We start from the raw sequence: 26,572 nt of genomic DNA on the forward strand, positions 1-26,572 counted from the left end.
TTTGGAGGGGTAAAAATGATCCTTCCCCACAGATAGTTTAAGGAGCCTTATTTGTAGCTTCCATTGGTATGATCGAATGGAGTCAGCACTTAGTGTTAAAAGTGTGAGGGCTGGAGTCAAGCCGACGGCTGGCTACCTCTGTGGCTTTGGGCGAGTTACTCAATCTCTCTGAGCTTTTGTTTCCTCATTTACAAAATGGAGATAGCAGTATTTCCCACCTCGCTAGGTGCTGGGAGGAGCAAATGAGGTACTGGAGGAAGAGTGCTAAGCACAGGGTGTGGCACATAGGTTAACTGCTGGCATTGTTTCTTCTATGTAAATTTCTTGGCATCAGCGTGTCTGGCTTGGTGAATGCATGTTCCGTACATGTGTGTTTGATTTTTGACTGTAAATGAAACCAACGGCCTTGCCTTTATGCAAATACAAGGGAAAGCAAACACTTTTTAAAAGCCACAACTTATACATGTAATTGAATATAGCTTTTCAAATCGTCTCTGAGAAGCTAGACTCTCATTTCAAGGATGCCCCAGTGTTGGAAACATCTGGGGCACTTCTCATTTCACATTTCTGTTAGCGCCTGTCGCAGTGGTCTATTCTGATGTAATAACAAATCGCCTCAAAACCTAGTGGCTTAGAGCCACCATCTATCACTATCACTCTGGTTCTGTGGGCAGACCGGGCTCGGCCAGGTTCTCACTGGGGGTCTTCCCTGCAGTTGCAGGCAGAGGTTGGCCAGGGCTAGGTCATCTGAAAGCTCAACTCACCTAGACATGCAACAGGGCGTCTTCACTCCTCATGTTTGGTGCGGGGGCTGGACAGCTGGAACAGCTCGGTGCGTCTGGGCATCGCTCAGTCCATGTGGCCTTTCCACATGGCGAGCTTGGGTTTCCTGGCTGCATGGTGGACTCAGGTCAGAGAGATGTCTTTGTTGGTGGCTAGCTTCCCCCTGTGAATGAGCATTTTAAGAAGCATCCCTGAGCCCAGTAACTGATCAGAGCAGTTACAGAGCCCTCCCCAAAATGCAAGGACAGGAGCCGTAGACCCCACCTCTCAATGGGAAGAGAGTCAACGAATCTGTGTCCATATTTAATTGGCTACAGAGCCACAAAGCAAATGTGGTTTTCTTACATTGGCGTATCTTTTTAACCACCAAAGACAGTGTGTAGCTTCCACGGTAACTAGGTTTATGTAGGTATCACTCACTTTGATAGGAGTTACCTGAGTGCAAACCCCAGCTGTTGCATTTTGGTCACACCTCACATGCCTTTGAGTTTTAGTAGCATCCATCAGCCTATGCTAAGGAAGGAGTATCCCTCTGAGTTCCTCCCAATCTACTTTGAGTGTCTGATTTCTGCTAATGACCCCCTTGAGCCCCGTGTTGCCTCCCTACACTCCTCCCTGTCCCCCTTACCTGCTACACAGAAATCTGAAAGTCCATGCAACCAGCACAGTACGCCCTTGCTCAGAAAACTTCACTCCTCCCCATTTCTCACAGAACCTGTGGCTCTGACATCCAGATAGGTCTGTGAGGTCTCCCATGGCTGGAATGGCATCACTGTTCAGTTAAGTTTTCCCTACTTCCAACCCCATCACCCAAACACACAGCCTCCAGCCCCCAACACACACACACACACACACACACACACACACAGAGGCTCATGTCATTCTTTCAGCCAGTATTTATTCAGTGTCTGCCTGCGTTGGGCCCTGTGCTCATTGTTAGGCTCCAGTAAGCTCCAGTATTATTACACATGCCTTATATTTTTCCTCTTTGGGGGGCTTTGCTTACATTCCTGAAGGTTAGGTACATTTCTTATTACTGTCTTATCCCACACAGCAATGTAGCAATAAACATGGGTTGCAGTAGTGTATGAAGGAGAGGTTCCTTCTGTCTTACATTTTATCTTATACTTTTCATCTCCGCCTCCATTGTCATCCTTTCCCTGTTGGAGGCTCATCTAGAAACAGCAAGCTCTCTCCTCATCTCCTCCTTTATTTGAAATGTTAACATACTTCCCTCCTATTCCATCAGAGACTCATGATGGGGATGAAGTAGGAGGGCATTTATCTGAGTGTAGTTTTGAAGTCCACAGGCACTCTGGTATAACACTGGCCCACGGCCACAGTCTCTGAAGCATTGCTTATTCAGGATCATAGGTGGACTTCTGGTATGTTCCTGGCAGCCTCCAGGGCCTGGGGGAGACCATGAAGAATCTGATATGGTTGTCAGCCCTTAGAAACTGAGCCTTTGGTGTTCTGATAAAGCAGGGAAGAGAGGGCCAACTCTACTTCTTAATTCAGCTGTTTTGCTTTACCAAATGGAATTCTATAAAGGCAATTGCAGAGAGAGGTTGTTGGGATGGGCCCCAATTAAGCAGCTGTCAGGGTGGGGAGGTGGTTATACCTCCAGAGGTTTTCCAAATATACGGCCACTCCTCCACCTCTCTCCCAAGACTCTCCGTGGGACCCCTTGTCTTGCAGAGAGGTCCGGTCTGGGGAAGGGGGGGTGGGAGGGGATGTGACACTTGAATTTAGTCAAAATTCTCAGATGATCCTGGTTTCTGATGCCCCTTTTAACCCTCCCCTGCAGAAGCGCTGCTCAGGCCAGACTGTCCCCAGCGCCCACACCATCGGAGCAGGTGACTTCAGGTGGCTAACTGTAGACCTGGCTGTTTTTCAGGTTCATTCGGCCTCCCACCGCTTTAGGACACAAGGTGCTGACCCCAGGGACCTGCCATGAAACCACACTTGAAGCAATGGAGACAACGAATGCTTTGCGGGATATTCGCTTGGGGGCTCCTCTTCGTGGTGATGTTCATTTACTTCACCGACAGCAACCCAGCTGAGCCTGCGCCCAGCTCCTTCTCCTTCCTGGAGACCAGGAGGCTCCTGCCCATGCAGGGGAAGCAGAGGGCCATCATGGGCGCCGTGCAGGAGCCCTCCTTGCTCCAGAGCGTGGGTGCACACAAGGGCCTGCTGGACGGACGCCCGTCAGGCCCCTTCCACAGGGCGCCGGGCGACCTGTCCCAGTGGGCCCAGGTGCAGGATGGGTTTGAAAGTGACGAAGAGTTCTTTTCATCCCCGATCGGGAGGAAATCGCAAAGTGCTTTCTACCCGGAGGACGACGACTACTTTTTTGCCGCGGGTCAGCCAGGGTTGCAGAGCCACACTCAGGGCACGCCGGGAGCCCTCTCCCCCCGGGACCAAGGCCGGTCGGAGGGGGCTGCACAAGCCCGCCAGGCGCAGAGAAGGCGGGCGGGGAAGAGGCAGCGGAAACCCGGCGGGAGCCTGGTGCTGGAGGACGGCGACGACGGGGACAGGCTGTACTCGTCCATGTCCAGGGCCTTCCTCCACCGGCTCTGGAAGGGAAACGTCTCGTCCAAGATGCTCAATCCGCGGCTGCAGAAGGCCATGCAGGACTACCTGAGCGCCAACAAGCACGGCGTGCGCTTCCGCGGGCGGCGGGCGGCCGGGCTGAGCCGCGCCGAGCTGCTGTGCGCGCTGCGGAGCCGGGTGCGGGTGCGCACGCTGGACGGCAAGGAGGCGCCCTTCTCGGCGCTCGGCTGGCAGAAGCTGGTCCCCGCCGTGCCGCTGAGCCAGCTGCACCCGCGCGGCCTCCGGAGCTGCGCCGTGGTCATGTCGGCCGGCGCCATCCTCAACTCCTCCCTGGGCGAGGAGATAGGTGGGTCTGGCCACCGTGCGCATGCGGGCTGGTGGCTGCGCCGGTCGGGCTCAGCGCCCGAGGTTTCGGACGCCAGCCGGGGAGTCTCCCTGGGGCAGAATGAGCCTGTTGGAGGTGCCAGCAGAGGTCTTTTTTTTTTGGGGGGGGGGGAGTGGAGATTAGAGCAGAGGTGTTTCCCCTTCCAGCTGGGTGTTAGGGGAGTGGGAGGCCGGCGCTGCTCAGAATTCGTCTCCTGCAGACCCTGTGTTCTACGTGGACAGGCTCCCAACCTCGCCCACAGAGGCCTGATGAACCCATACGTGGTAGGATCATGGGAGAGGAGCAAGAGGACCAGAGAGGCAGCGACAGTTCTCCAAAGAGAAGTACAAATGATGGTAATTTTAGTTAGCCCAGGGACTCAATGGATGTTGTGGGCTCAGAGGAGAGCCCTTCCGGTCGGAACAAGCAGTTCTGACCTCGCACCGGTTGGCGCACATCCAGCCTTTGGGTGAGGGCCAGTGCACCTAGCAGGGCCCTTCTCCAAGATGGTAAATCACAGGACCACACCTCGGCGTCTATCTTTCCTTCTGAACTCTGCCTTCAGAGCCATGTCAAGAGCCCAGGAGAACATCTGGGTCACAGTTCCTGTATTAGGCCTCTCCAGAGAAACAAACTGATGGGAATTAGAGAGAGAGATTTATTTTAACGACTTGCTCCTGCAATTGTGGGGACTGGCAAGTCTGAGATTTGTAGGGCAGATGAGTAGGCTGGAAACTCAGGTAAGAATTGAGATTGCAGTCTGGAGCCTGAAGTCTGTAGGGCAGGCCAGCAGGTGGAAAATTGAGGCAGGACTCTCTGTTGCACTGGAAACAGAATTCCTTCTTCCCCAGGAAACTTCAGTCTTTGCTGTAAGGCCTTAGACATCCCTCTGTGCCCAGGCTCATTCCATTGCCACACCAGTGAGCGAGCATTTTGACCCTTCAGACTCATTCACTCATTTAATAAACACGTGTTTAGTCCCTACTGCAGCGACAGTTCTCCAAAGAGAAGTACAAATGATGGTAATTTTAGTTAGCCCAGGGACTCAATGGATGTTGTGGGCTCAGAGGAGAGCCCTTCCGGTCGGAACAAGGAGTTCTGACCTCGCACTGGTTGGCGAGGTGCCAAGGAAAAAAAAAAAAATGTGAATCAGACACAGCCTTGGCCTCAAGTCCCAGTGGAAAACAACTGTGTCTACTACATTCTCACAGTAGATGGTGTTAGTTATAGCTCATAACTCACCTGGAAGAGTCAGGAGCATTGCCCACTTGTTCGAAAGGAATAACCATTGTTTCTTGGGTCCATTAGTGTTATGTGTTCCAGAGGAATGGCTGATAAGCCAGAGCCGTCTTGAAATAGGGCGATGCCATTGTAATCAAGCTCCACAACCCAGACCTCCTCTCAAATGTTCTTGGGAATGAAGCTGAATGTGAAATTTTTAAAAAGTCAAAAAAAAAGTAGGCACGAGTACAGGCTTGAGGTTTAGGGTCCCAGTATCCCTGTGCTGACATTACAGCAGGCTCGTAATAACACTGTCCACGCGTCACATGCCGCCAGAGCTGGAGCGGAGCAGTCTGCAATTGATTAGGGAAGAACAGTGGTTTTAAGCTCCCTGGGGTGAAGTTCTTCCCCGTTTCCGAGGACCATTATTAATAATGTAAGAAGGAATTTAAGTATTATGCTTTAAAGCAGGCAGTAACTTGCTTCTGGTTTTGTTTTGCCTTATTTTAAACACCTCTGCGTAGTAGTTGCATATTTGGATTGCTCTTGCACGTCAGGGAGATTTCTCTTGCTCTTTGTTCTGGCATAAATATCCCTGACCAGAGTCTTGGAAACTCTATTCAGAATTTGGAAGAGAGCGTGAAAGAAACCAGGAATTAACGTTTCCGGGGAGCGGGAAATATCACTTATATCTTTGTTAGTTTCTAGCATCCAAATTTAATTTATATTGTCTGCACTTAGGTGAAGCTTCATGATTAGAGTTATAGACTCATAATTAAAGAACACACTCAGAAATTTTAAGCAATTCTCTTTATTGTTTTGCCTTGGTTCCTTTGAATCCAATTTTGTACTGCCATCTTAAGGATACGTAATCAGGGGCTCCTGGGTGGCTCCGTCGGTTAAGCAGTCAACTCTTTGTTTTCAGCTCCGGTCATGACCTCACGGTCCTGGGATCGAGCCCGCCCTGGCTCCATGCTCAATGGGGAGGAGTTGGCTTCAGGATTCTCTTTTTCTCCCTTCCTCTACCCCTTCCACCACTCGTGTGCTCTCTGTCTCTAAAATAAAGATTTTTTTTTTTTAAAGAATACATAATTAGAGCATAGTTAAATGTGAGAAAACAAAGAAGTCTTTCCTTTTTATAAGCTAGCGTGTCTCTTCGTCTCAGCACTTGTGCCTGCCAGGTGCTGACATTTCTCCTTCCTACCCTCCTGATACATACGTGCTTATTAACAGAGGTGTTAATGACCCTCTTGATAAAAACAAATTCATGCCGTGGATTTCTTCAGCGAACTAGGAATATTGGGGCTTGCTCTGCTAGTTAGCTGAAATCATCCCGGCCCCTAGAAATCTACTTGTGAAATTGGCTAAGTGAAGATCAAAGGACTTACAAAAGGTCATGGTCTCATGAAAATCTGAGGAAGAAGCTAGGGAAGTATCCGAGGCTAGCTCCCTGCCAGGAGGCCCCTCCCGGCTGTACTGTCCATAAATACTCCGCCACTGGGGGGTCTCTGAGAGGGAGAGCCAGTTGCTCCTCAGGTTTGCTTATCGGCTGCCCTCTAGCTCCCCCTGCTGGTTGCTCAGGCGGGCCGTGCAGTCCTGTTTCCGGGCTCTGTTAGACTTGAGTCACACCGTATAACTGTTCCTGAAAACGCTGCAGCAGTTGTAAACACCTCCACTTTGAATGTTATTGAAAAGCAAACTGAACTGTTTTGGAAACATAGAACAATCTTTCCTAGAGCCTAGAGATGATTTTTTTTCAGCCATAAAAAACAATAATAATTTGGTAGTGCTGGTAGCTACCAGCAGTCCTAAGCAAACACTCGACAGAGCAGAAATGTCCAACAGTAGTAGCCTTGGTATGGGAAATCGGGATCTCTGTGCTTGAAACTCAAATTCTGGGAAGTGTGTGGAGGGAATGGGAGGGCGGGGAGGGCTGTGTGTAGGGGCATATAGTAGTTGATGGTAAGAGCTTGGGGTTTAGCATATCCTGATACCTTAAAGGGTAAGAAAAGGTAAGAAAGCAGATCATATAGTCATTTAACAAGCATCGATTATTTATTGATCCCCAACTCACCAAGGCCTGATACTATGTTAGGCCTACTAGTGATGCAAAGATGAATAAGGCACAGAGCTAGACCTCAGATCCTCTGCAGTCTACTGGAGGCGAATGACTCTAATGGGCAATTCCAGTTCCATGGTTAGAAGGACAGAGAGATATGCAGACTGACAGGGAAGAAATGACAACAGAACCCTAACCCACCGTGAGGGCTGATGGCCGGTAGGGAGAGGAGGTTAAGAAGAACTGCCCAGAAGAGGGAAATCCAAGCCAAAGGCCAGGATAACAAGGAGGTGAGACAACACAAGGAGCGCCGGGGGTGGGAGGTGGGGGTACATAAAAGGGCACAGGGGTAGGGGAGATGGGGGGTGTGTGAGAGCTACAAGCAGCACGAGGGGCCGGGGGTGGGGAGAGACCTGAATGGATAAGCAGGCAGGCGGGCAGCTCACGATGTCCTCGTGCATCATTCTTCAGAAATCAGACTTCACATAATAATTGTAATAAAAGGTGCCACTTACCGGGCATCTACTGCAGCCAAGTCCTGTTTCTAAATGCTCTTGTGTTCAGTGTTGCAAGCCAAGGATGTGGTGATTCCTGTTTTATGGAGGCACCTAGAGGCACAGGGGGTGGAGCCTGGACTCCATTAAACCCCACTCTCCCTCTCCAGAAACTCCAACTCTGACCCCTGCACTCGTGGTGCAGAGAGAGGCATTGAGATCTTTGAAGCAGGGAAGTGATGGTACAGCTTTTCATCTGAGAGAGAGTGTTCCAGAGCCTGGACCTGAGGGCACAAAGGAAGTCCGTCATATTGCAGCAGTCCCAGGGAGAAGTGAGACAGGCCAGGTGGCAGAGTCTCGAGAGGGATGAATCATCTGTTTGGCAGGCGGCTCCCTAAAGACTGGAGGCTTTTGCTCCCTTGCCATTTCCGATTTTGTGCTCTGGAGGAGCGCAGGAAAGAGGGAGGGGACCGTGGGGCCAGTGCCCGAGGCAGGGTGGTGACTCAGTGCTCGTGCCCTCCTGGCTGGCTGCTCCTTAAAGGGTGTTTTTAATCTTCCTTCAGTGAATGCATGTAGCCTGGCTTGGTTCTCAAGGTCAACACGAAATGGCTCTACCCTGGAAATGCCTTCTCCAGAAATGAGGCTTTACTTTATTCCCCGTGTGCTTGTTGTCTGATCCATTCCTCCTTTTGTAAATATGAATGGACAGCTTAGTTTTTCAGGCGCATTATCAAGGAGATGCACAGCGAGGCAGACATTTACCAAACATGTCTGCATGATAGACACACTCTGGGCTTGCCCCCCCACACCTGCTCCCCCCTCCCATCCTGATCCTACTGGCAGCTCTGAGGAGGTTCACTCTCCATCCATAGCAGCCTCCCTCTGTCTCTACCTCCCTGCCTCCTCCCCGAAAATTGACCTTTTAACTCTTTAGACTCCCACCACTTCCAGAGGAGTTAAGCCAGATTCCATCTCTGTGCCCTGTGCGCTGTGCAGTTGCTGGAAGGCTTCACACACCTCAGTGTAGAATTCTGGCATTTCAAAGCTGTGACATTTTCAGGGGCGATGCAGTTGATTTGGAATTTCTACCTAATTAACCTGAAATACACCCCCTGCTTGGGAGCCTTGGCTTGTTCACCTTTGCTTTAGACAGAGGCTGTGTCCAAGGGCAGCATGGTTTAGTGGGAGGACTGTGGTTCAGGAGTGTGGGCCTCACACTTCTCATCCTCACGTTGTTCTGATTATCTTAGTTCCTGAAGGTCACCTCACTGTCTGGAGCCTCTTGTCACTGCCTCAGGAGAAGGTTGCCCCAAGTCAGCAGTTCACATAGTGCGTGTGGTTCACATTTGGGGTCCCCAAGACCCTTTCAGGGGCTCATGAGGTGAAAACTTCTTTATAATGATGCACAGGGGTCTTCTGGACTGTTTGACATTCACACTGGTGATGCAGAGACAGAGGTAGGTAAACTGCTGGTTAGTGTAAATTAGGCATTCCTACCCAACAGTACTAGTTGTCGTGCTGGTTTGCACGGCCATGCTCAGCAGGAAAAGAATCGAGTGCCCGTTTCACTTATGGATGTCTTTGATGAAACAGGAAAAAAATGAAAACAATGTTGGTTTTATTTAATATCCATCTTTGACTACATGTGTTTTTAAGACAAAGTGGGCAATAAAGTGAAAACACACTTCTGCATACCAACACAGTGGACAAGCCCCTGTGTGGTTGGAGTCTTGAGCAGCACTAGCACTTGCGTCATGAAACACAATTTTTACTTGAAACAAATGACTGATAGACATACTTTATTCAGACCTGGATATTTGGTAGATATTTTCTCATAAAGGATCTGAGTGAGCCTGTCACTTGTAGGAAAAGAGCTGACAGTATTTTTTGCCAGTGATAAAATGCAAGCTTTCAACCATGAACTTGGAACTGAACCCAAGTTCCTCTCTCCGATGCACAGCAAAGCCATCACTGAGACATCAGGTATGCAGCAAGGGAAGGGTTTATTTATGCAGCCAAACCAGGAGAGGAGAGGACAAGCCTCAAATCTGCCTCCCCAAAGGGAGAGAGAATGAGTTTTTTATAATCACAGGGGTTGAAATTGCATACATATTGATGAAAAGATCAGGGAAACTTATGACAGCTCATAAGGAAAGATGGAACATGCACATTGAACAAACGTACATGTAACATACATCCCGTGTTCACTTTGGGTGTAGACTTAACATCAGAACGAGGCAGCATTCAGCCCCTGACGTCAGGAGGTTATCTTCAGACAAGGAGAAGGGGCTATGGGTTTCCTCCAAGAGACATTTTAAACTGGATGGGGTCTTGGGCTTATTATCTTGAGTAAGGAATGTGGGGCCTCCTTTGTTCATAGGCTGGAACCGTATCAGTTGACCTTGAGTCCAGGCTTCTGCAGAGACAGACAGTGGGCTTGTTAGTGGGGTCTGAAAAGACGCAATAGCTGATTAGGGGGAAACAATTTTCTGAAAAACAAGCTTTAAACTTTCTGCCAGTTTCAACCTCATCAATCCTATGGACACATGGTTTCAAACTTGGAAGCTTCCCATGCTCCAGACTGATGAGATGCATGGTGATTTAACTGATGTGATTTGGGGGGATACTTTATAGTGAAATGCATCAATATTTGGAAGATCTGCATAACTGATTGAACTGATAGCTCCAAATGATCGTTGCTCAATGCTACAAAATCGTGCCTGGGTGAATCCTCCATTTTGAGAGCAAGAAGAAGTATTTGGTTGGATTTCAATGGAACAGAGCATGGAAAGTTCATTTATATTGTTTCACATTCCATATTACAAAAGATTTTGTTTTTTTTTTTAAAGAAACTAGCACTTGTCAAGTTTTGATGAAGTATCAAAGAATATTCCCAGTAATCTGGAAAGACTTAAAGTACTCCTTACATTTTCAACAATATATCTGAGTCTTGACATAATTCAACTAAATCAATATATTGCAGCAGATAGAATGCAGAAGCAGATAAGAAAAACCAACTGTCTTCTGATAAGCCAGGCATTAGGGAAATTTGCAAACATTTAAACCAGTGCCAGTCTTCTATTTTTTTTAAATATGGTTATTTTTCATAAAAAGATTTTATTTTTAAATAAATAAATAAACGTCTTCTAATTTTGCTTTCTAAGGTGACATACATTGAAAAATATAATCCAAATAAACAAAAGAACTTTGGGTTTTCGATAATTTTCAGAGTGTAAAAGTGTTCTAACACCCAAAAGTAAGAAGCATTGCTTTGGGTAATCTAATTTTTCTAGTGCAAATATCATTTGAATTTTTATGACAAAGTACTATTCAATAAAAATAAATAATAAAACATTCATTATAAAAAATGTGCGAACAAGTACTTAAAATAGAAAGTGTTCATGTTTTTTGACATCATATATGCAAAGCATGGATCACCTAGAACGTAAAGATTGGCAAACTTCTTTCTTTTTCTTTCTTTTTTTTTAAAGAGCCAAGTAGTAAATATTTTAGGCTTTGTGAGTCATGGGGTCACTGTCACAACTCACCTCTGCCATTACAGACAATAGATAAACAAATGAGTATGTCTTTGTCATCATACAGCTTTATTTACTAAAACAGGTGACAGGTCATAGCTTGCTGACACCTTCAGCGGTTACCCTAAAAGAACACTGTAGAATTTTTTTAAAAAATATTTTATTTATTTATTTGACACAGAGAGAGAGAGAGCACAAGCAGGGGGAGGGCAGAGGGAGAGGGAGAAGCAGAGTCCCTGCTGAGCAAGGAGCCTCATGTGGGACTCGATCCAGGACCCTGGGATCATGACCTGAGCTGAAGGCAGATGCTTAACTGACTGAGCCACCTAGGCATCCCCAACACTGTAGAAGTTTTTAATGGCATAGCCAGGAATCCTTTATGCATTCTTTGTGTTCTATTTAATTTTGGTGCTCGAAACTGGAACATAAATTCTTCTGAGCTTAGAGCTCAGAAGCTCAAGAAAGGTACCTAATGTAACGTTGTTTTAATGGTGACATGTGTGCCGAGTCTCTGCTACTTAGGGAATAGGAAGGTCTCTCCCAAGGAAACTGCTCAAGAGGGGATAGCAGGACTCAAATGAAGAAAATGGGCTGCTTTAGGGACTCGCATGGGGTATAGTCACAGTAAATGCAGGCTACATCCACAGGCTCTTTGGCAAATCAGAAATACGTAATCTTACCTCTCTCTCTCTCTCCCACATACACAGGCATTGTTGTTGTTCCAACCAAGTTAAACTTGAAATGTGCATGGAATTTTTGAAGCTAAAGATAGCCCATTAGAAATTCCCTTATTGCTGATTAACTCTAGTTTCTGGGCAATATAGTAGCTGGCTCAGGAAATTCCCAGACATATGTATGCATATAGACTGCTTTGTGGGAAGGGAACATGTCCCCATTCCCATCCCTTAATCGGATAGACAGGTGACCCCACTCTCCTCTACCTGTAGCTCTTTGTGTCCTTGTCGGCCTCCAGGAGATGGGAGCTTTGTTTTCACCCAGGATCTCTGAGAACTTAAAAAGTGTCAAGTTGAATGAAGAGAGACATAGATTTATGTTGTAGTTGAGGCTCGGTGAACCAAGGTGTGCCCTGACAGAAGACAAAGTGCCTTGGCAGCCAGTACCATCGGTGGTGCTTCCATCCGGCAGGGCTGCGGCGGGACGTCATACCAGTGCTGGGAACGCAGAACGCTCTCGATTGCTCCCCCATGGGTCTTCTGGGCAGCAGCAGCAGTATGTGAAGCACAGAAATCCTGGCCGGGTTTTTTTGGGTTTTTTTAAGTTTTCAGTTTTAATTCCAGTATAGTTAACATACGGTGTTATAGAGGGCTCTTTTTTTTTTTTTTTTTGAAGATTTTTATTTATTCATGAGAGAGAGAGAGAGAGGCAGAGGCAGAGGGAGAAGCAGGCTCCCTCCTCCCCGCGGAGCAGGGAGCCCCACAAGGGGGCTCAATCCCAGGACCCTGGGATCACGACCTGAGCCGAAGGCAGACGCCTAACAGACTGAGCCACCCAGGCGCCCGAGGGCTGGTTTTCTTTTTAAGCACAAACCAGTACCCCAAGGTATAGAAGTCGCATTAAAGGCTGTGGCTCTTTCTGTGTGAGAGATGCCCTTGGTCTTGGCACCGGCCGCGGTCTTAGAGGCACCATGAGCAGCCTCCATGCTCCAAGCAGTAAGAACCACACAAGCAGCCCGTCTGCAATATCTTATATACTCCCACAGATTCCATCTTTGAAATATTCTGGAATCTTTCAGAGAATGGCTGCATAAAGCATGTCACCTTTAAAGAATGTGAACACATAACAAGTATCTAAATATAGCTTAACATTTGGATGATATAGGACCACTTGTAATGGTCCTATGTTTCCATGTTGATTTGTCCCCTAGCCGGGATCCCATTCTAAATAGACACTATACTGAAAAATATGTGTATGGGTATCTTAACTTTATTGGTTGTTCCTAATTAGCTTCAGGTATTGAAAATTTTGCTTTAATGCTTTTTTAAATTATGTCGATTTGACAGCAAAAAGTACAGTAAGTTTGTCATTTATGTGTCCTTAGATTCTCATGATGCAGTTTTGAGATTTAACTCTGCTCCTACACGCGGCTATGAGAAAGATGTTGGAAATAAAACCACTGTGCGCATCATTAATTCCCAGGTAAGATGGATGGTGTATTCTCATGGAAGTACATCTTATAGGTAAATAGTTTAACTGGATGAGTGAAGAGAAATTACCCATTTATTCATGACTGTGGTCTTGCTTATTTCTATGGGTCTTGTAATTAAAAAGAACAAAGAAAAAAATGCAGATAAATAGAACTTATGTGTGACATGAATAGGAAGAAATGAGTAAATAAGATTAAAAGGAAAAATCAGTGTACATATGGAAATATGTGTGTCTATCCATACACACGTGTACATACATAATCATAGACTTAGCATGTTGCATTTTATGAATGGAGGAAAAGACAGTTAAATTTAAAAGAAATCGCGGTGGTGAGAAAGGCCAGCAATGAAGGGGAGAAAAGCAAAGGTTACAAAATCCAAGGGTCAGTAGGGTGGCTTGCAAACTTTAGTCCATCATTTGAAAAATTAAAAAAAAAATGGATTGTTTTGTTAAGTATTTCTCTTCCTGGTGTTCTTCATAAGAATATTTTCCAAGTTCAAAGCAAAATTACTCTCAAAACCACAGCAGTTCCCAGAGTTTCAAACTATATAGAAAGAACATGAGGTGATGGATGATTTATGACAGGTTGCTTGCAAAAGGAAAGATTAGCTTTCTGCATGGTACCCTGAAACAATCGTCATATTTCCTTACTTCACAGATGCCATCGATTGTAAGAGCCACCATTCATTCAGTCACAGCTTCCCAGCTTTTCAGCGTTATCAACCCCACCAAATTGAAATACGTGTCCCCTGTAAGATACGCCCTGGCTTGAGAAATCTTCAAATATGAAGAAAGAAAGTATATCTCGAAAACTGAAAAATTGCCCCTGAAAACTGATGAAAACCAATACTTTTTTCCCTCCAAAACTGTAGTTAAAAAAGATGATTGGCAGGTATCTCCTGGTCTCCTCCAGGACCAGATAGGGACACAGAGGGAGGAAGTCACATCATGGCTGCCATCCGTCCGCCAGCTGTCTGTGTTCCGTTTGTCCCGAGCCTGGCCCTCTGGAGGCGCCTTCATAAGGCAGGTCATCCACAATTGCACCTCCCTCTCCAATCACCTGTGAAAGTAACTGGAGATGATGCTGGGGTGCTGAATTAGCTAGGGCATTGCATCTTTCAGGAGCTGATTCAATGCCACCAGCTATGAAGATGGTGCTGGTGAAATGGAGGAGACAGTGGATTTTATTTTTAATCCTCATTTCCCCAGACATTTCTTTACACACATAAGCATGCGATGCTCACCTCTCTCCATCCCCTGGAGGAAAAGACAAAGTCTGAACAACTTTTTTTTTTTTTTTGCTCTGATTTTTTTTTTTTACATTTTCATCTTTTTTTAAGATGTAATTTTGAAGAACCAAACACTTGTTTTAAAATGACTTTTGTTTGTATTTGCAGATTCTGACCAACCCCAACCATCACTTCATTGACAGCTCATTATATAAAGATGTCATTTTGGTGGCCTGGGACCCTGCTCCTTATTCTGCAAATCTTAATCTGGTAAGTGTTTTCTTTAGGGTAAGTGCTCCTACCCTAACAGTCAGACAGTGCCTTTGACTGATTAATAATGGGAGCAAGTCAAGGATTAAGCTTTCACAGAATGAAACCACTCACGGGCGCTACTTAAATACATGTGTATTCATACCATTTTGATACCCGGTTCCCAGAGCATACTTGGTGAACATGATCTATCTAATGAAAAAGGGCTTTTGCTCTCGAGGATTTAAAAACCAAAACAAATTACAGTGTCTAAATATTCAGACATTCCTAATTTCACTAGAGATTGGGTGGAGTAAACTCAGAATGTTTCCATTGTGATAGGGTTACTTTAACTTCTAAGCAGTTACAAGACCTTCTGAAATAAATTCAAAGTGCTTGTCAAGAGAATTTAAACTTTGTGAATCAGCAGCTCATTATTCTTTAAGTGTAACCTGTTACAGCCTTTCCTGGAGTGTGCCACTCTTTGGCTTCTGCCTCTAAACCCTTTTTTACTTTACGTGGTGTAGTGTAAACAAGATTATTACTAGCCATCAAAATATAAGCAAGTTATATTCATGGCGTTCTGGCAAATCATTGCCTATCTAAAGGAGCAGCTAGTTACTTTGGTGAAAACTTGGAAGAAAAGCCAGTGCAGTTTTTAAAGAGGGCTGGGATATATGTATGACGGTTTAGCGTCGTGAAAGGTGCTGTCAGCTGTGCCGAAGAGTGTCTTTCGACTTGTTCTGCCATGACCTAAGGGAATGCATCCTTCTTAAGATAAAGGTGGGGGAACAGATCTTGGCTCCACCAAGAGGTAACTTTCCAAGAGAGCAGCTGTCCAAGGTCACATGGGTCCCTCTGGGGGTGTTTGGTCACTGTTCATCTTGAGACCAAACTAGATGTTTGCCTAGCACGATTGCTAACTGGTTGTTAACTAGGAGTACAAACCAGAATCACCTAGAGAGGATTTTTCAGATGTATCTGTCAGAGCCCCATTTCCAGACATGTAGCCTGCAGCCTGAGTGTGTATTTTTTGAGAAAGCTCTCCAGCTGATTCTCACAGGTACCGTCTACCAAGAATCAAGTGTGAAATGCATGTTGGAACTCTTCAGCTTCCTTTCCAGACTGGAGTTCTCTAGCTTTAAGTTCTGACCTATCTCTTGCTGTTTGTGGACAGACTCAGACCTCTAGCTGTTGGTCCTTGTTTCTTCCTCCTTTGGAAGCAGCCAAGCCCAGGGCACAGAGCTGTCCAACTCAATGGACATGGGCATGACAATGCCAAAATCCAGGCAGCAGGGCTGCTTTCTGTGTGGCCTGTGCTCTGGAGGAGGAAGGGCTGAGGAAACTGAGGCCCATACTCCTCTTGCTTCCCTCCTGCTGCCTCTTGGCTTGGGGGCAAAGTGTACTACAGATGATTGGGCCTAGTCCTTCTCAAAATTGTCAAAGCCACAGAACCCATCCAACCAGGGACTATTACTTGGGATTAATATATACCTCCTATCTCCCCAAGGTGTCAGTTCGAAGGGATAATGGGGCCCTCAGAGCCTTATGAGCTAAGTCTCTCCCCCACAGACCTCCAAATCCCATTTCATGACGGCACCTGAGACATTCTAAAGACATTTACAAAACAATCAACCTTATTGTGCATTTTTTCATACAATAATGTATGTATAATCAGTAGAGGTATACATTTTGATGAGTGTTAGCAAATGTATATAGCCGTGTATCCACCACCACAGTTAAGAAATGGAATATTTTCATCACTCCAAAGAGTTCCTGGCGCCCCACCTGTCAGTCTTCCAGGCCCCACCCCAGACCTAGGCAACAACTGGCATGCTTTCTGTCACTATACATTAGATAAGGAAAATATGTTTTTGAAATACACTGATTGAGCCCAGGGGTCAGCAAACTACAGCCGTCAGCCAAATGTGGCCCTGTTTTGTAAATAAAGTTTTATTGGAACGCAGTAACGCCCATTCGTGCTCTCTCTGCTGTGGCTTTGTCAGTACAACGGAAGAATTGACTAGTTGAAGAAGACCGTGTGGCTCACAAAGCCTCAAGTGTTTACTGTCGGGGCCTTTACAGAAGAGTCCAGCACCCCTGCCCTACCTCATCTCCCATATTTCACTAAAGAACAAAGTATCCATCCTCCAGGGCTGGAACCCTATCTTTCTTTGTTCTGGTTCCCTCTTCCAATGAGGCAGTGCCTGAAGACGTGACAGTCACCACCTCACTCCCCTCCTGTTCCCTCAGCCTGGAAGGAGCTTCTGCCCCCACCTGGGTGCTGCCCTGTTCCCTTTTCGCACTGTGGTGCTCTGTACTTGATTGTGTTGATTTCTTTTTTCTTAGTGGTACAAGAAGCCAGATTACAACCTGTTCACTCCATATGTTCAGCACCGTCAGAGAAACCCAAATCAGCCATTTTACATTCTTCATCCAAAATTTATATGGCAGCTTTGGGACATTATCCAGGAGAACACCAAGGAGAAGATTCAGCCCAACCCACCATCTTCCGGCTTCATTGGTAGGTGTATATAAGAATGGATGATCAGGCCGGCAGGATTAGGCTTCGTATTTAGTAAATGTACAGTTACGTTATTTAATCAGAACAATTAGAAGGTGGTTTTAGAGGAAGCATAGATTAGCTGAAGATAGTAGAAATACTCTGTTCTGATTATCTATAGGTGCATAACAAAGTACCCCCCAAATTTCAGGGTGGAAAGCAAGAAGTATTTTATTTTCTGTCATGATTTTGTGGGTCTTGATTTTGGTGGGCTTGGCTGGGTGATTCTTCTGTTCCATGGGCATCGATGAGAGTCACTTGGTGGTACTCATCTGCTTCCTGGGATGGCTTCCCTCCCATGGTTGGCCCCCTTGGTGCAGATGGCTGGGAGGGTGGGCTCAGCCGGGAATGTTGACTCTGTGCCTGCACGTGGTCTCTTATGGGGTGGTCTCAGGGTAATTGGGCCTCTTAAATGGACACTCGGGGCTCCCGGCAAGTTTCTTATGGCTGAGGCCTAGAGACCTGCACAGTGCCACTTACACTGTATTCTGTGGGTCAAAATAGTTAAGGACCCATGGGATTCAAGGGGAGGACACATAGACCCCACCTGGGTCATCTATGAGCCACCATCCACTTACCCATTCACATTGTTCACATGATGCCAGATTGAGGAGGTGAATTTGTGACCGTACGATAGTGTCATGTGCTGCAAGAGAAGAGGTGCAGGCTTTGATGAGAATAATTCTAGGACCTTCTACAGCTCTTGCTACCAGAGTGCACTAGCTCTAATATAAAAAATGGATTGTTTTATCTAACAGGATCTTCACACTTGGCTTATTATATATATTTTTTGCAACCAGGCTTTGATCCTCAAAATTTGTGGTCTTACCCCATTTCCTTACCTATGCTTCAGCTAATCATCCCATTATCTCTTTGATTTTACCCACGTAGGGTAATATTAAGGAATAGCTTCGATCCCCTTGGCAATATGAAAGCTGTAATAGAACCAAAGGATATTAGTTTTGTCCACAAAAAACTGTGATGTTCTCCACCCTAATTTCAATGAATTTACAGCCCTGCATCTTAATTTGGGCTGTGCTGTGGGTCTCTGTGAATAAAGGAGAGATTTATGGAGATAGTAGTGGTTTGGTTATGGATACAGGACCTTCAAGTATCTGAACTGAGGCTTGTGGATTTTGGAGTGAGTTTCTGGTATTACAATAATGTGAAATATTTTACATAGAATTCAAGACAGAATTTACAATATGACTGCAGATTATTTTCCTCAGGCATAGCTAACCGCCCTTTTAAAGTCATGCCTTTGACACTCTATTTCCAAATCAGTCCTGAAATGCTAGGTACTTTATCTTTTGTGCAATATCATGGGACCCTGTTGATTCAGGAAAGAAAATATAATCTAGTTTGTCAGCAAAGGTTAAGTGGGATAAAATCACGCTTAGACAGCATAATAGGATGTGGCAGAAATTTAATAAAATCTTTTTCGTATTATTGCCTTCTCACGAATTCATGGGGCTACCACTTGCTTGGAGCAAAAGTTTTCGAGCGCAGTGGGGGCTATCAGATATACTCACCACAAAGTGTAGTTTGAAAGATCGAGTTGGATCCTCATAGCTGGAGAGAAACATTTTCCCATGTGTTTTTGTTGGACAGAATCCTGCCGCATATGGCTAGCTTCCTTTCATACCTATTTACTGAGAATTTGGAGTTTTCAGAGACTGACACTTGCCTTTGAGGCGTCTTTTACGTGAAGAAGGGGAAATGCAGTCTGATGGCGTTGCAGGAGTGCTGACTGGGGCGGACAGGTGAAGCGTGACTTGTTCTCTGCCATTTACCACCTTTTTGATCGTGGGCAAGTCAATCACTCCTGTGGGCCTCCCTGTGCTCTTAGAAGAGATGAGAAGGATAAAATCTTCTTCAAGATGAGTTGGTGCACCCATTTGCCATGATTACTGTTTTCTACCACTTTCCTGCCCAGAGTGGCAGCTGCAAGCCACGGGGGGCTATTTACATTTAAATTAATTAGGATTAAATAAGAGGGAAGCTCCAAGAAGCACTGGCTTCCTTTCTAGCTCTTAGTAGCCACGTGCTCTGGCAGTGCAGAGGGAGACCATCTCCATCATCACACGCAGTTGTATAGGATGGCACTGTGCAGTTCTGCTAGTCACAGAAGAAGGAGAAAGAGCAAGCGGGTAATTATGGAAGTCTAAGTTCCCACTGGGCGGGCTACGCTCTGCGACTGGAGACACCGATGTCGCAGAAGCCACAGCCCGCCATCATCACCTTCGTTTGCTGCTCTCGTCCCCGGCCAGATTTCAGCGTTAGCCCTCACGAAGGATGGGCAGGAGAGGCAGCTTGTGTGAGCTGTGCTCAGCAGAGCACCATTCGCCCTCTGAAGACCCCGCGGATGTTGTAATTGGCCTGCCTCCTCTTGGATCTTGCTCAGAAATATGCTGAGAGCCAGAGTCTGTTTTATAACCTCTCTGATGTTCCTAAGTATTGGTAAAATGATGTCACTCACATCTCAAACTTTCTGCCGTAAGAATTTTTAAAAATCAGTGAGTTATTTTCTCTTATCAAAAAGTGTTCTCCAGGGGGGCCCGGGTGGCTCAGTCGGTTAAGCATTTGATTCTTGATCTCAGCTCAGGTCTCAATCTCAGGGTCATGAATTCAAACCCTGCGTTGGGCTCTCCATGCAAGGTGTGGAGCCTACATTTAAAAAAAAAAAAAAAAAAAGTGTTCTCTAAATACTCCTTCGTGTTCTAAGGTCATGTTGAAAAAAAAAACTATTGACTTCTTATCTCACCACCTTATCATTTCCAACACTAACCTCTCCTGTCCCTTACTGAACAGAAGACCCCATCATAGAGCTGGTCAGTGAGATCAGGATGCTTCTGGGTGCACAGCGGAGGGTTCTGCGCAAGTATGGGGGTCAGCAGGACGTCCTCTATCAGAGAAGAGCAATTTCCTGATATTCTGCTGTCCTCATCAGCACAGGGCTCCACCTGGAGGTAAAGCAAGATGAGTCCCTGTGCTTTATTGATGTGCGCATCTGTACAGGAAAATAGTCTCACATTTAATTACTTCTATTACTAAACCCACTGCATATATTTTCCTTGTATGTGTTTATGAATCTGCATGTGTAAAATAGAAGGACTCTAAAAGTTGACCGTTTTGAACACACAAGACATTTCTTTCTATGGAAATTTATAGCCAATGGCCATTAGATTCCCAGGGGAACACACCTAGAACCCCTTAAATGTATTGTGATTGGTTGCTATTCAGAGGCCTATTCCTGGGGCCTCAGTTCATCATATTGGAGGAAGGTGGGGAAGATGGAAGGGAAAAGCCACTAGGTGGATATTAATTAAGCACCTCCTATGTAGCAGGCACAGGGTGAGGCCCAGGGGTAGTGGGAAAGACACCAGGCAAAGGTCCTGCTCACCACGAACTCACGGTGCAGTGGGTGACCCACATTACATAAGTGTGTGTTCCCTAAATAAAATAAAATCACAAACTGTGCAATGAAGGAAAAGAACAGGCTACCTCGAGGGCTGGGAAGTGTCTGTTTTGCCCATCGTGTTCATGCTCGTAGCCTAGCACATAGGAAGTACAAGAAATAATTATTTGGAGAATGAATGAATGTTTTAGCTCAGTGGTTCTCAAGTTCAGCATGTGTCAATCACCTGGAGGGTTTGTGTATTAGTTAGCTAAGGCCATGAAGTAAAGTACCCCAAGACTCACCTCCTGGAAGGAATCAGCATTTATTATTTTGTACAGTTTCTGTAGTCAGTATTGTGGGAGCAGATTGGCTGGATGGCTCACCATGCTCTTTCATGAGGTCGCATTCCAGCTGTCTGGACATAGGTTGGCTGCTCTGTTTTCTAGGTGGCTCACTCACAAGATGGCTGTTGGCCAAAGGCCTCAAATCCTCACCACAGGGACCTCTCTAGGTGTACTTGGAAGTCCTCACAACGTGGCAGCCAGCTTCCCTACAGCAAGCGATCTGAGAGAGAGAGCAAAGAGGAGGCCACGGTACTTTTAATGGTGTCATACATTATCCCCGTGGCTACAGTCTGTTTGTTACATCAGTCAGTCCCATTGTTGTGGGATGGAACTACCCAAAGATGGGAACACCAGGTAGGGATCCTCGGGGCCCTGCTGAAGCCTGGCTCCCACACCTTTCTAACACACAGACACCTGGGCCCATCCTAGAGTTTCTGAGGAGGTGGAAGGGGCAAGAATTTGCATTTCTGCCGGTTCTTAAGTGATGCTAATGCTGCTGGTCCTTGTTCTGTGCTTTGAGAACCACCTTTCTAGCGTTTTAGAATCTTAAAGTTAGAAGGAACTTTAGAAATCTGGTCTGCAGATCCTGTATTGATAGACGTGCCATCAAGGTGATAAGCATTTGGCTCAGGAGAACACAGGATGCGACCAATACATTATTCTTTTTGTTTCTTTGAAGACATAGCTAAAAAATTTACTCTTATCATTACTGATGGACTTCTTTCATGTCTTGAAAACTCGTGAAATGTCATACATAACAGCTGGCTGTAAATGTCTTCTTAAAAGTGGATTTTTGTTTGTTTGGTTGGTTGATTCTATTGTCTTGGGACCCAGATTCTTTACATATACTGATTGTTTGGGTATAAGTTTTGGCACCAATAAGCGAGGTCCCAACTCTTAACTGATTGCAGGAAACCATCCTCAGGAATATTCAAGCAGATGGTTCAGCCAATATCTCCCATTCTAGAAGCATGACATCATTTTTGGACCTTCATTAGGAATCCCTAACCCTGGACCAGCCGTCTCCTTGATGGAACATAAATCTCGAGGGCTTGCCTGGTAGATAGGAGCTATGGTGGGTATGTGTGTTTTCTGTGGGGAAAAGAGAGCAAGAAATACATAGTCCCCCCCCAACCTTATCTGCAGAGGATACATTCCAAGACCCCCAGTGGATGCCTAAAACCTCAGATAGTCCCAAACCCTATTTAGACTGTGTTTTTTCCTGTATGTATATACTGATGAAGAATTTGAATTCATAAATTATAAATTATTTATAACAATGTATCCCAAGAAAAGTTATGTGAATACAGTCTATCAAACTCTGTTATTGTACTGTACTCACCTTTCTTCTTGTGCTGCTGTGAGATTTGATAAAATGCCCACATGCTGAAGTGAGGGGAATGACGTGGGCATTGGGACTTGGCGTTTGGCCACTTACTGACCTCTGATGGTATGTCAGGAGGATCTGCTTCCAAACTGCAGGTGATTGTGAGTAACTGAACCTGCAGGATTAGGGGAGACTACAGTGTTGAAGGGAAGAAGAGTCTAGAAGCTACTTCTGTCCACTGCACCATTCTGAATGTTCCTTAGAGCAAGCTTGGAAATATTTCTGTATCAGCATTGTCTTTGATCACAATACTGGAGTATGCATTGTACTTTTTCCTGGGTTCTGTGGGATCTGTGTATTATCAGCTCCTATGGAGAAGTTTTCTTATGGGCAAGATGTCCTAGTAAGATCAGATTCAGGCACAGATATTTCACTTGCACCTAAATAAATTCTTCTTGTTTTATCTACAAATAACAGGAACTGCCTTTTCTGATTATAAAGAAAGAGCAGTAAGTTGTGTAAGACTTGACAAACACATTGACCTAGCATTGAAGAAAACAAACTCTGAGAGCTTCTTCACTGAAACTCATTTTATTGCTGGAAAAGCATCCCAGAAGTTTCTTTTTTGGTTTGTTTGTTTTTTTAAAGATTTATTTATTTTAGAGAGAGAAAGAGAGTACAAGTGGAGGGAGGGACAGAGGGAGAGGGAGAGAGAGAATCTCAAACAGACTCCCTGCTGAGCACAGAGCCTGATTTGGGGCTCGATCTCAGGACCCTGAGATCAGGACCTGAACTGAAACCAAGAGGCAGACACTCAACAGACTAAGCCACCCAGGCACCCCCAGAAACTTCTAATTCACGTACATAAAGGACTTATCAAAGCTAATAATTTTAATATGCTTTCTTTATAATTAAACTAAATTAGAGAACATATGTGAACAATTTTTATAATATTGACACAATGTAAATACATTTTAAGATCAAGTGAATTAAACTATACTTTCATTACAAGCTTTATTTAATAAGATACTTATTAAAGATTTAATATCTATGATATATACTGAAGCTAGTACTCTCATATTTCTAAATGAATATTTTAAACTATGATTTCTCCTTTTTTTATAACATCAAACCGATATTACTACCAAACTACCAAACAAAATATCTTGAAGAGTCACTGCTAAAGAGATGAATATTCACTGCAATTAAACATGAAAACTAACTCAAAGTTGGACATTGATTAGTGATAATTATCTTTCAAAATATTTTAATGTAACTGTGTAAATATATTCTGACTTTTGTTAACAAGATCATTATGTGAAAATCAGTGAAAACTTGACTAACTTTTCAAGAAATCTCATTATTAACATATATAAGTCTAAGGAGATTTAGGTATTATTTATCCCAACATAGATATTGGTCCAAAGCTTTCACCAAACCTGAAGGAAGAGACTGGCTGTCTTGCTTTATGAGATTTTTCATTGTAACAGAAAAGTCTCCTTAATGGGCCCTTATACAAAGGGGAAAATAACATTATAACTAAATATTTAAACAGTTTTTTAAAGCACCAGATAATCCCACCACCACCTCCAGTACTGCCATCTGGTTGTATTTTAGTCTATACTCTTCCAAATCATGACCACAGAGTTCTGTTTTCTTAACATTGTTTAATGAGGGGTGCCTGGGCGACGCAGTCAGTTAAGCATCTGACTCTTGATTTTGACTCAGATCATGATCTCAGGATCTTGGGATCAAGCCCTCCATCGGGCTCCACACTCACCAGGGAGTCTGCTTGAGATTCTCTCTCTCCCTCTCCCTCTGTACCTCCCTCTGCTGGTGCACACTCTCTCTCTCTCTCTCAAATAAATAAATCTTAAAAAAAAAAAAAAAAGTTGTAATGAATGAGCTTCCATCAGTGTGTGGTACCGCGCAACAGGTGCACAGTAAATGTTTGCTCAATGAATGAAGGGATGAACAAATGAATGAGAAGTTGTGATTTATGCCACCTTAAAGACTCTCACCTCTGATTCAGCTGGTCTCACATGTAGAAGGATGTCCACCTCTTCTCCTGTCACTAGATGTGTGTGCTGTGTCCTGTGGTTAAGACCTTGGGCTCTGCAGAGACCAAAACCAACCCTTGGTTCTACCAGTCAACTAAGTATGTGATCTTGAGCAAGTTACTCCAAACCTCCAAGCCTCAGTTCTTTCAACAAGAAAATGAAGATCCCAGTGGTGCCTTTATGTTTGAAGTACCATATGTGAATTATCATGTGCTTAGCACAATAGCTAATGTTTTCTGTTCACCGTTACTGTGATGTTTCTCATCTAAAACGTTATGCTCAGTCAAATAAGACCATATTCGCAAATATAAAAATGCTGTTCTTTTGTTAAGATACATAATCAAGGGGCGCCTGGGTGGCTCAGTCGTTAAGTGTCTGCCTTCGGCTTGGGTCATGATTCCAGGGTCCTGGGATCGAGCCCCGCATCGGGCTCCCTGCTCAGCGGGAAGCCTGCTTCTCCCTCTCCCGCTCCCCCTCCTTGTGTTCCCTCTCTCGCTGTGTCTCTCTCTCAAATAAATAAATAAAATCTTTAAAAAAAAGAGACATAATCAAACAAATAGACTTGTTCTCTTTGATATTACAGAGGCCATATCAGTACATCAAATAGAAATATCATAACTTATGCCTCTCTTTAGTTGTTGAGTATTTAAGTTGTTTCAGAGTATTTGATATTCTCAAACAATTATATTAATGAGTCATCATTGTATCTATGTACAAAAAATACTAGAGTTTATTCTGTATGTGAATGCATAGACTTTTCTTCCTTTAAACCATTTCCTAAGATAGATTCCCAAGAGTATTAGTGCCGAGCAAAGAGTATGTATGATATTTTGATGTCAGTTTGTTACGTATTGACATACTGCTTTTTCTTTGACTTTCTAATTGGAGCCTTACAGTTCACAGAAAGAGGCACACTGGTAGATACACTGGGAATGTGGTACATGTACCATCCTCTTCTCTAGAGAAGCAGTGAAGGGATTCTTGGCCCTGGTGGACAGCACATGCATTTTTTAAATTAAAAGGAAGTAACATGGATCAAGCTAATTTTGATGATCCATAAGGACTTCTTTCTTTGGAACAACTTTTTTATCTAATTAGGTTCCTTACCTTCAGCCCACCTTAAAGACTCTTCAGCAGCTATTCATGCACATATGAGTAGCATTTCTCTCTTTCATCCCTAGTTGGATACTAGAGATTTATCTTGTTATTTGGTACTTGGAAGTCGTTTTGACTGTACTTTAGCCTGACTGAGGATAAGGAATAATTTACTTGGAATCCCACGGCTTCCATTTTGTTCTCATAAAGAGAGGTATTTTTATAGAAGGTTAGTGAACTCACCTGGGGTCATAAAGCATGGCTGGATTGGTTTGTCACTTACATGCAGTAGGGCATCCAGCCAAGCCAGGAGGCACCAGCTTCACCATCCCTGGCTCATAGCCTGAGGACCAGCAGACAGACAAGCCTGGCAGCCCAGGTCCCAACCAGCGGCACAGAGAGGGGAGACTCTCTACTTAAATCTACAATTGACCAATTGACGATGTTTTTATTGTACAAACCACCAGCACATCCTGCCACTTTTTAAAAGGCAGCCACTACTGATTATAATTATAACTCATATTTCTGGAATTCATAAATGCAGACACTATAATTTCAGGCTATTTAAATATGCACAAGAGGGGCGCCTGGGTGGCTCAGTCGTTAGGCATCTGCCTTCGGCTCAGGTCATGATCCCAGGGTCCTGGGATTGAGCCCCACATTGGGCTCCCTGCTCTGTGGGAAGCCTGCTTCTCCCTCTCCCACTCCCCCTGCTTGTGTTCTCTCTCTTGCTGTGTCTCTCTCTATCAAATAAATAAATGAAATCTTAAATATGCATAAGAATAATAGACTTAAAAGCAAGTCATAACTTTCTTTTCCATTTTGTATTGCTTTTGGGGGTTCTAATTTTCCAGTATATCACCCAAACTCAGATGTTTAGCACAAAATAATCAGCCACTTAACACTCATATTTATGATTGTGTAAAATATGTCACAATTATATTGATTAGGAACAACTTTTGCATTTCCTTATGAATAGTGAATCCTGAATGTGTATTACCATCAAATAATACAATATAAATCAGTGAAAAATTGGCCTTCAAGTATTACCCCTGCATGATATGATTTTATCTAATAAGGTAGATGCTTCTTAAACTATTGCTATAGTACATCAAGTTTAAGTCTCCAA

General features: G+C 44.6%; 1 protein-coding gene across 8 annotated transcripts in view; it reads left to right on the top strand.

Annotated features, from left to right (window-relative positions):
* ST6GAL2 (ST6 beta-galactoside alpha-2,6-sialyltransferase 2) overlaps positions 1–26,572 on the top strand; it is an 83,569-nt gene that overhangs the window by 42,952 nt on the left and 14,045 nt on the right. For 6 of the 8 annotated variants that reach the window (XM_036116868.2, XM_078056706.1, XM_036116864.2 and 3 more), the window contains 4 exons: positions 2,681–3,682; positions 13,070–13,167; positions 14,574–14,675; positions 17,004–17,178. In XM_036116868.2, the coding sequence (XP_035972761.2) occupies positions 2,737–3,682; positions 13,070–13,167; positions 14,574–14,675; positions 17,004–17,178 (1,321 nt within the window). In that variant the 5' untranslated portion in view covers positions 2,681–2,736. The other 2 variants (XM_036116872.2, XM_036116870.2) reach the window with 2 other exon arrangements.

The sequence above is a fragment of the Halichoerus grypus genome, chromosome 10 (assembly GCF_964656455.1).
Source record: "Halichoerus grypus chromosome 10, mHalGry1.hap1.1, whole genome shotgun sequence".
Lineage (NCBI taxonomy): Eukaryota > Metazoa > Chordata > Mammalia > Carnivora > Phocidae > Halichoerus > Halichoerus grypus.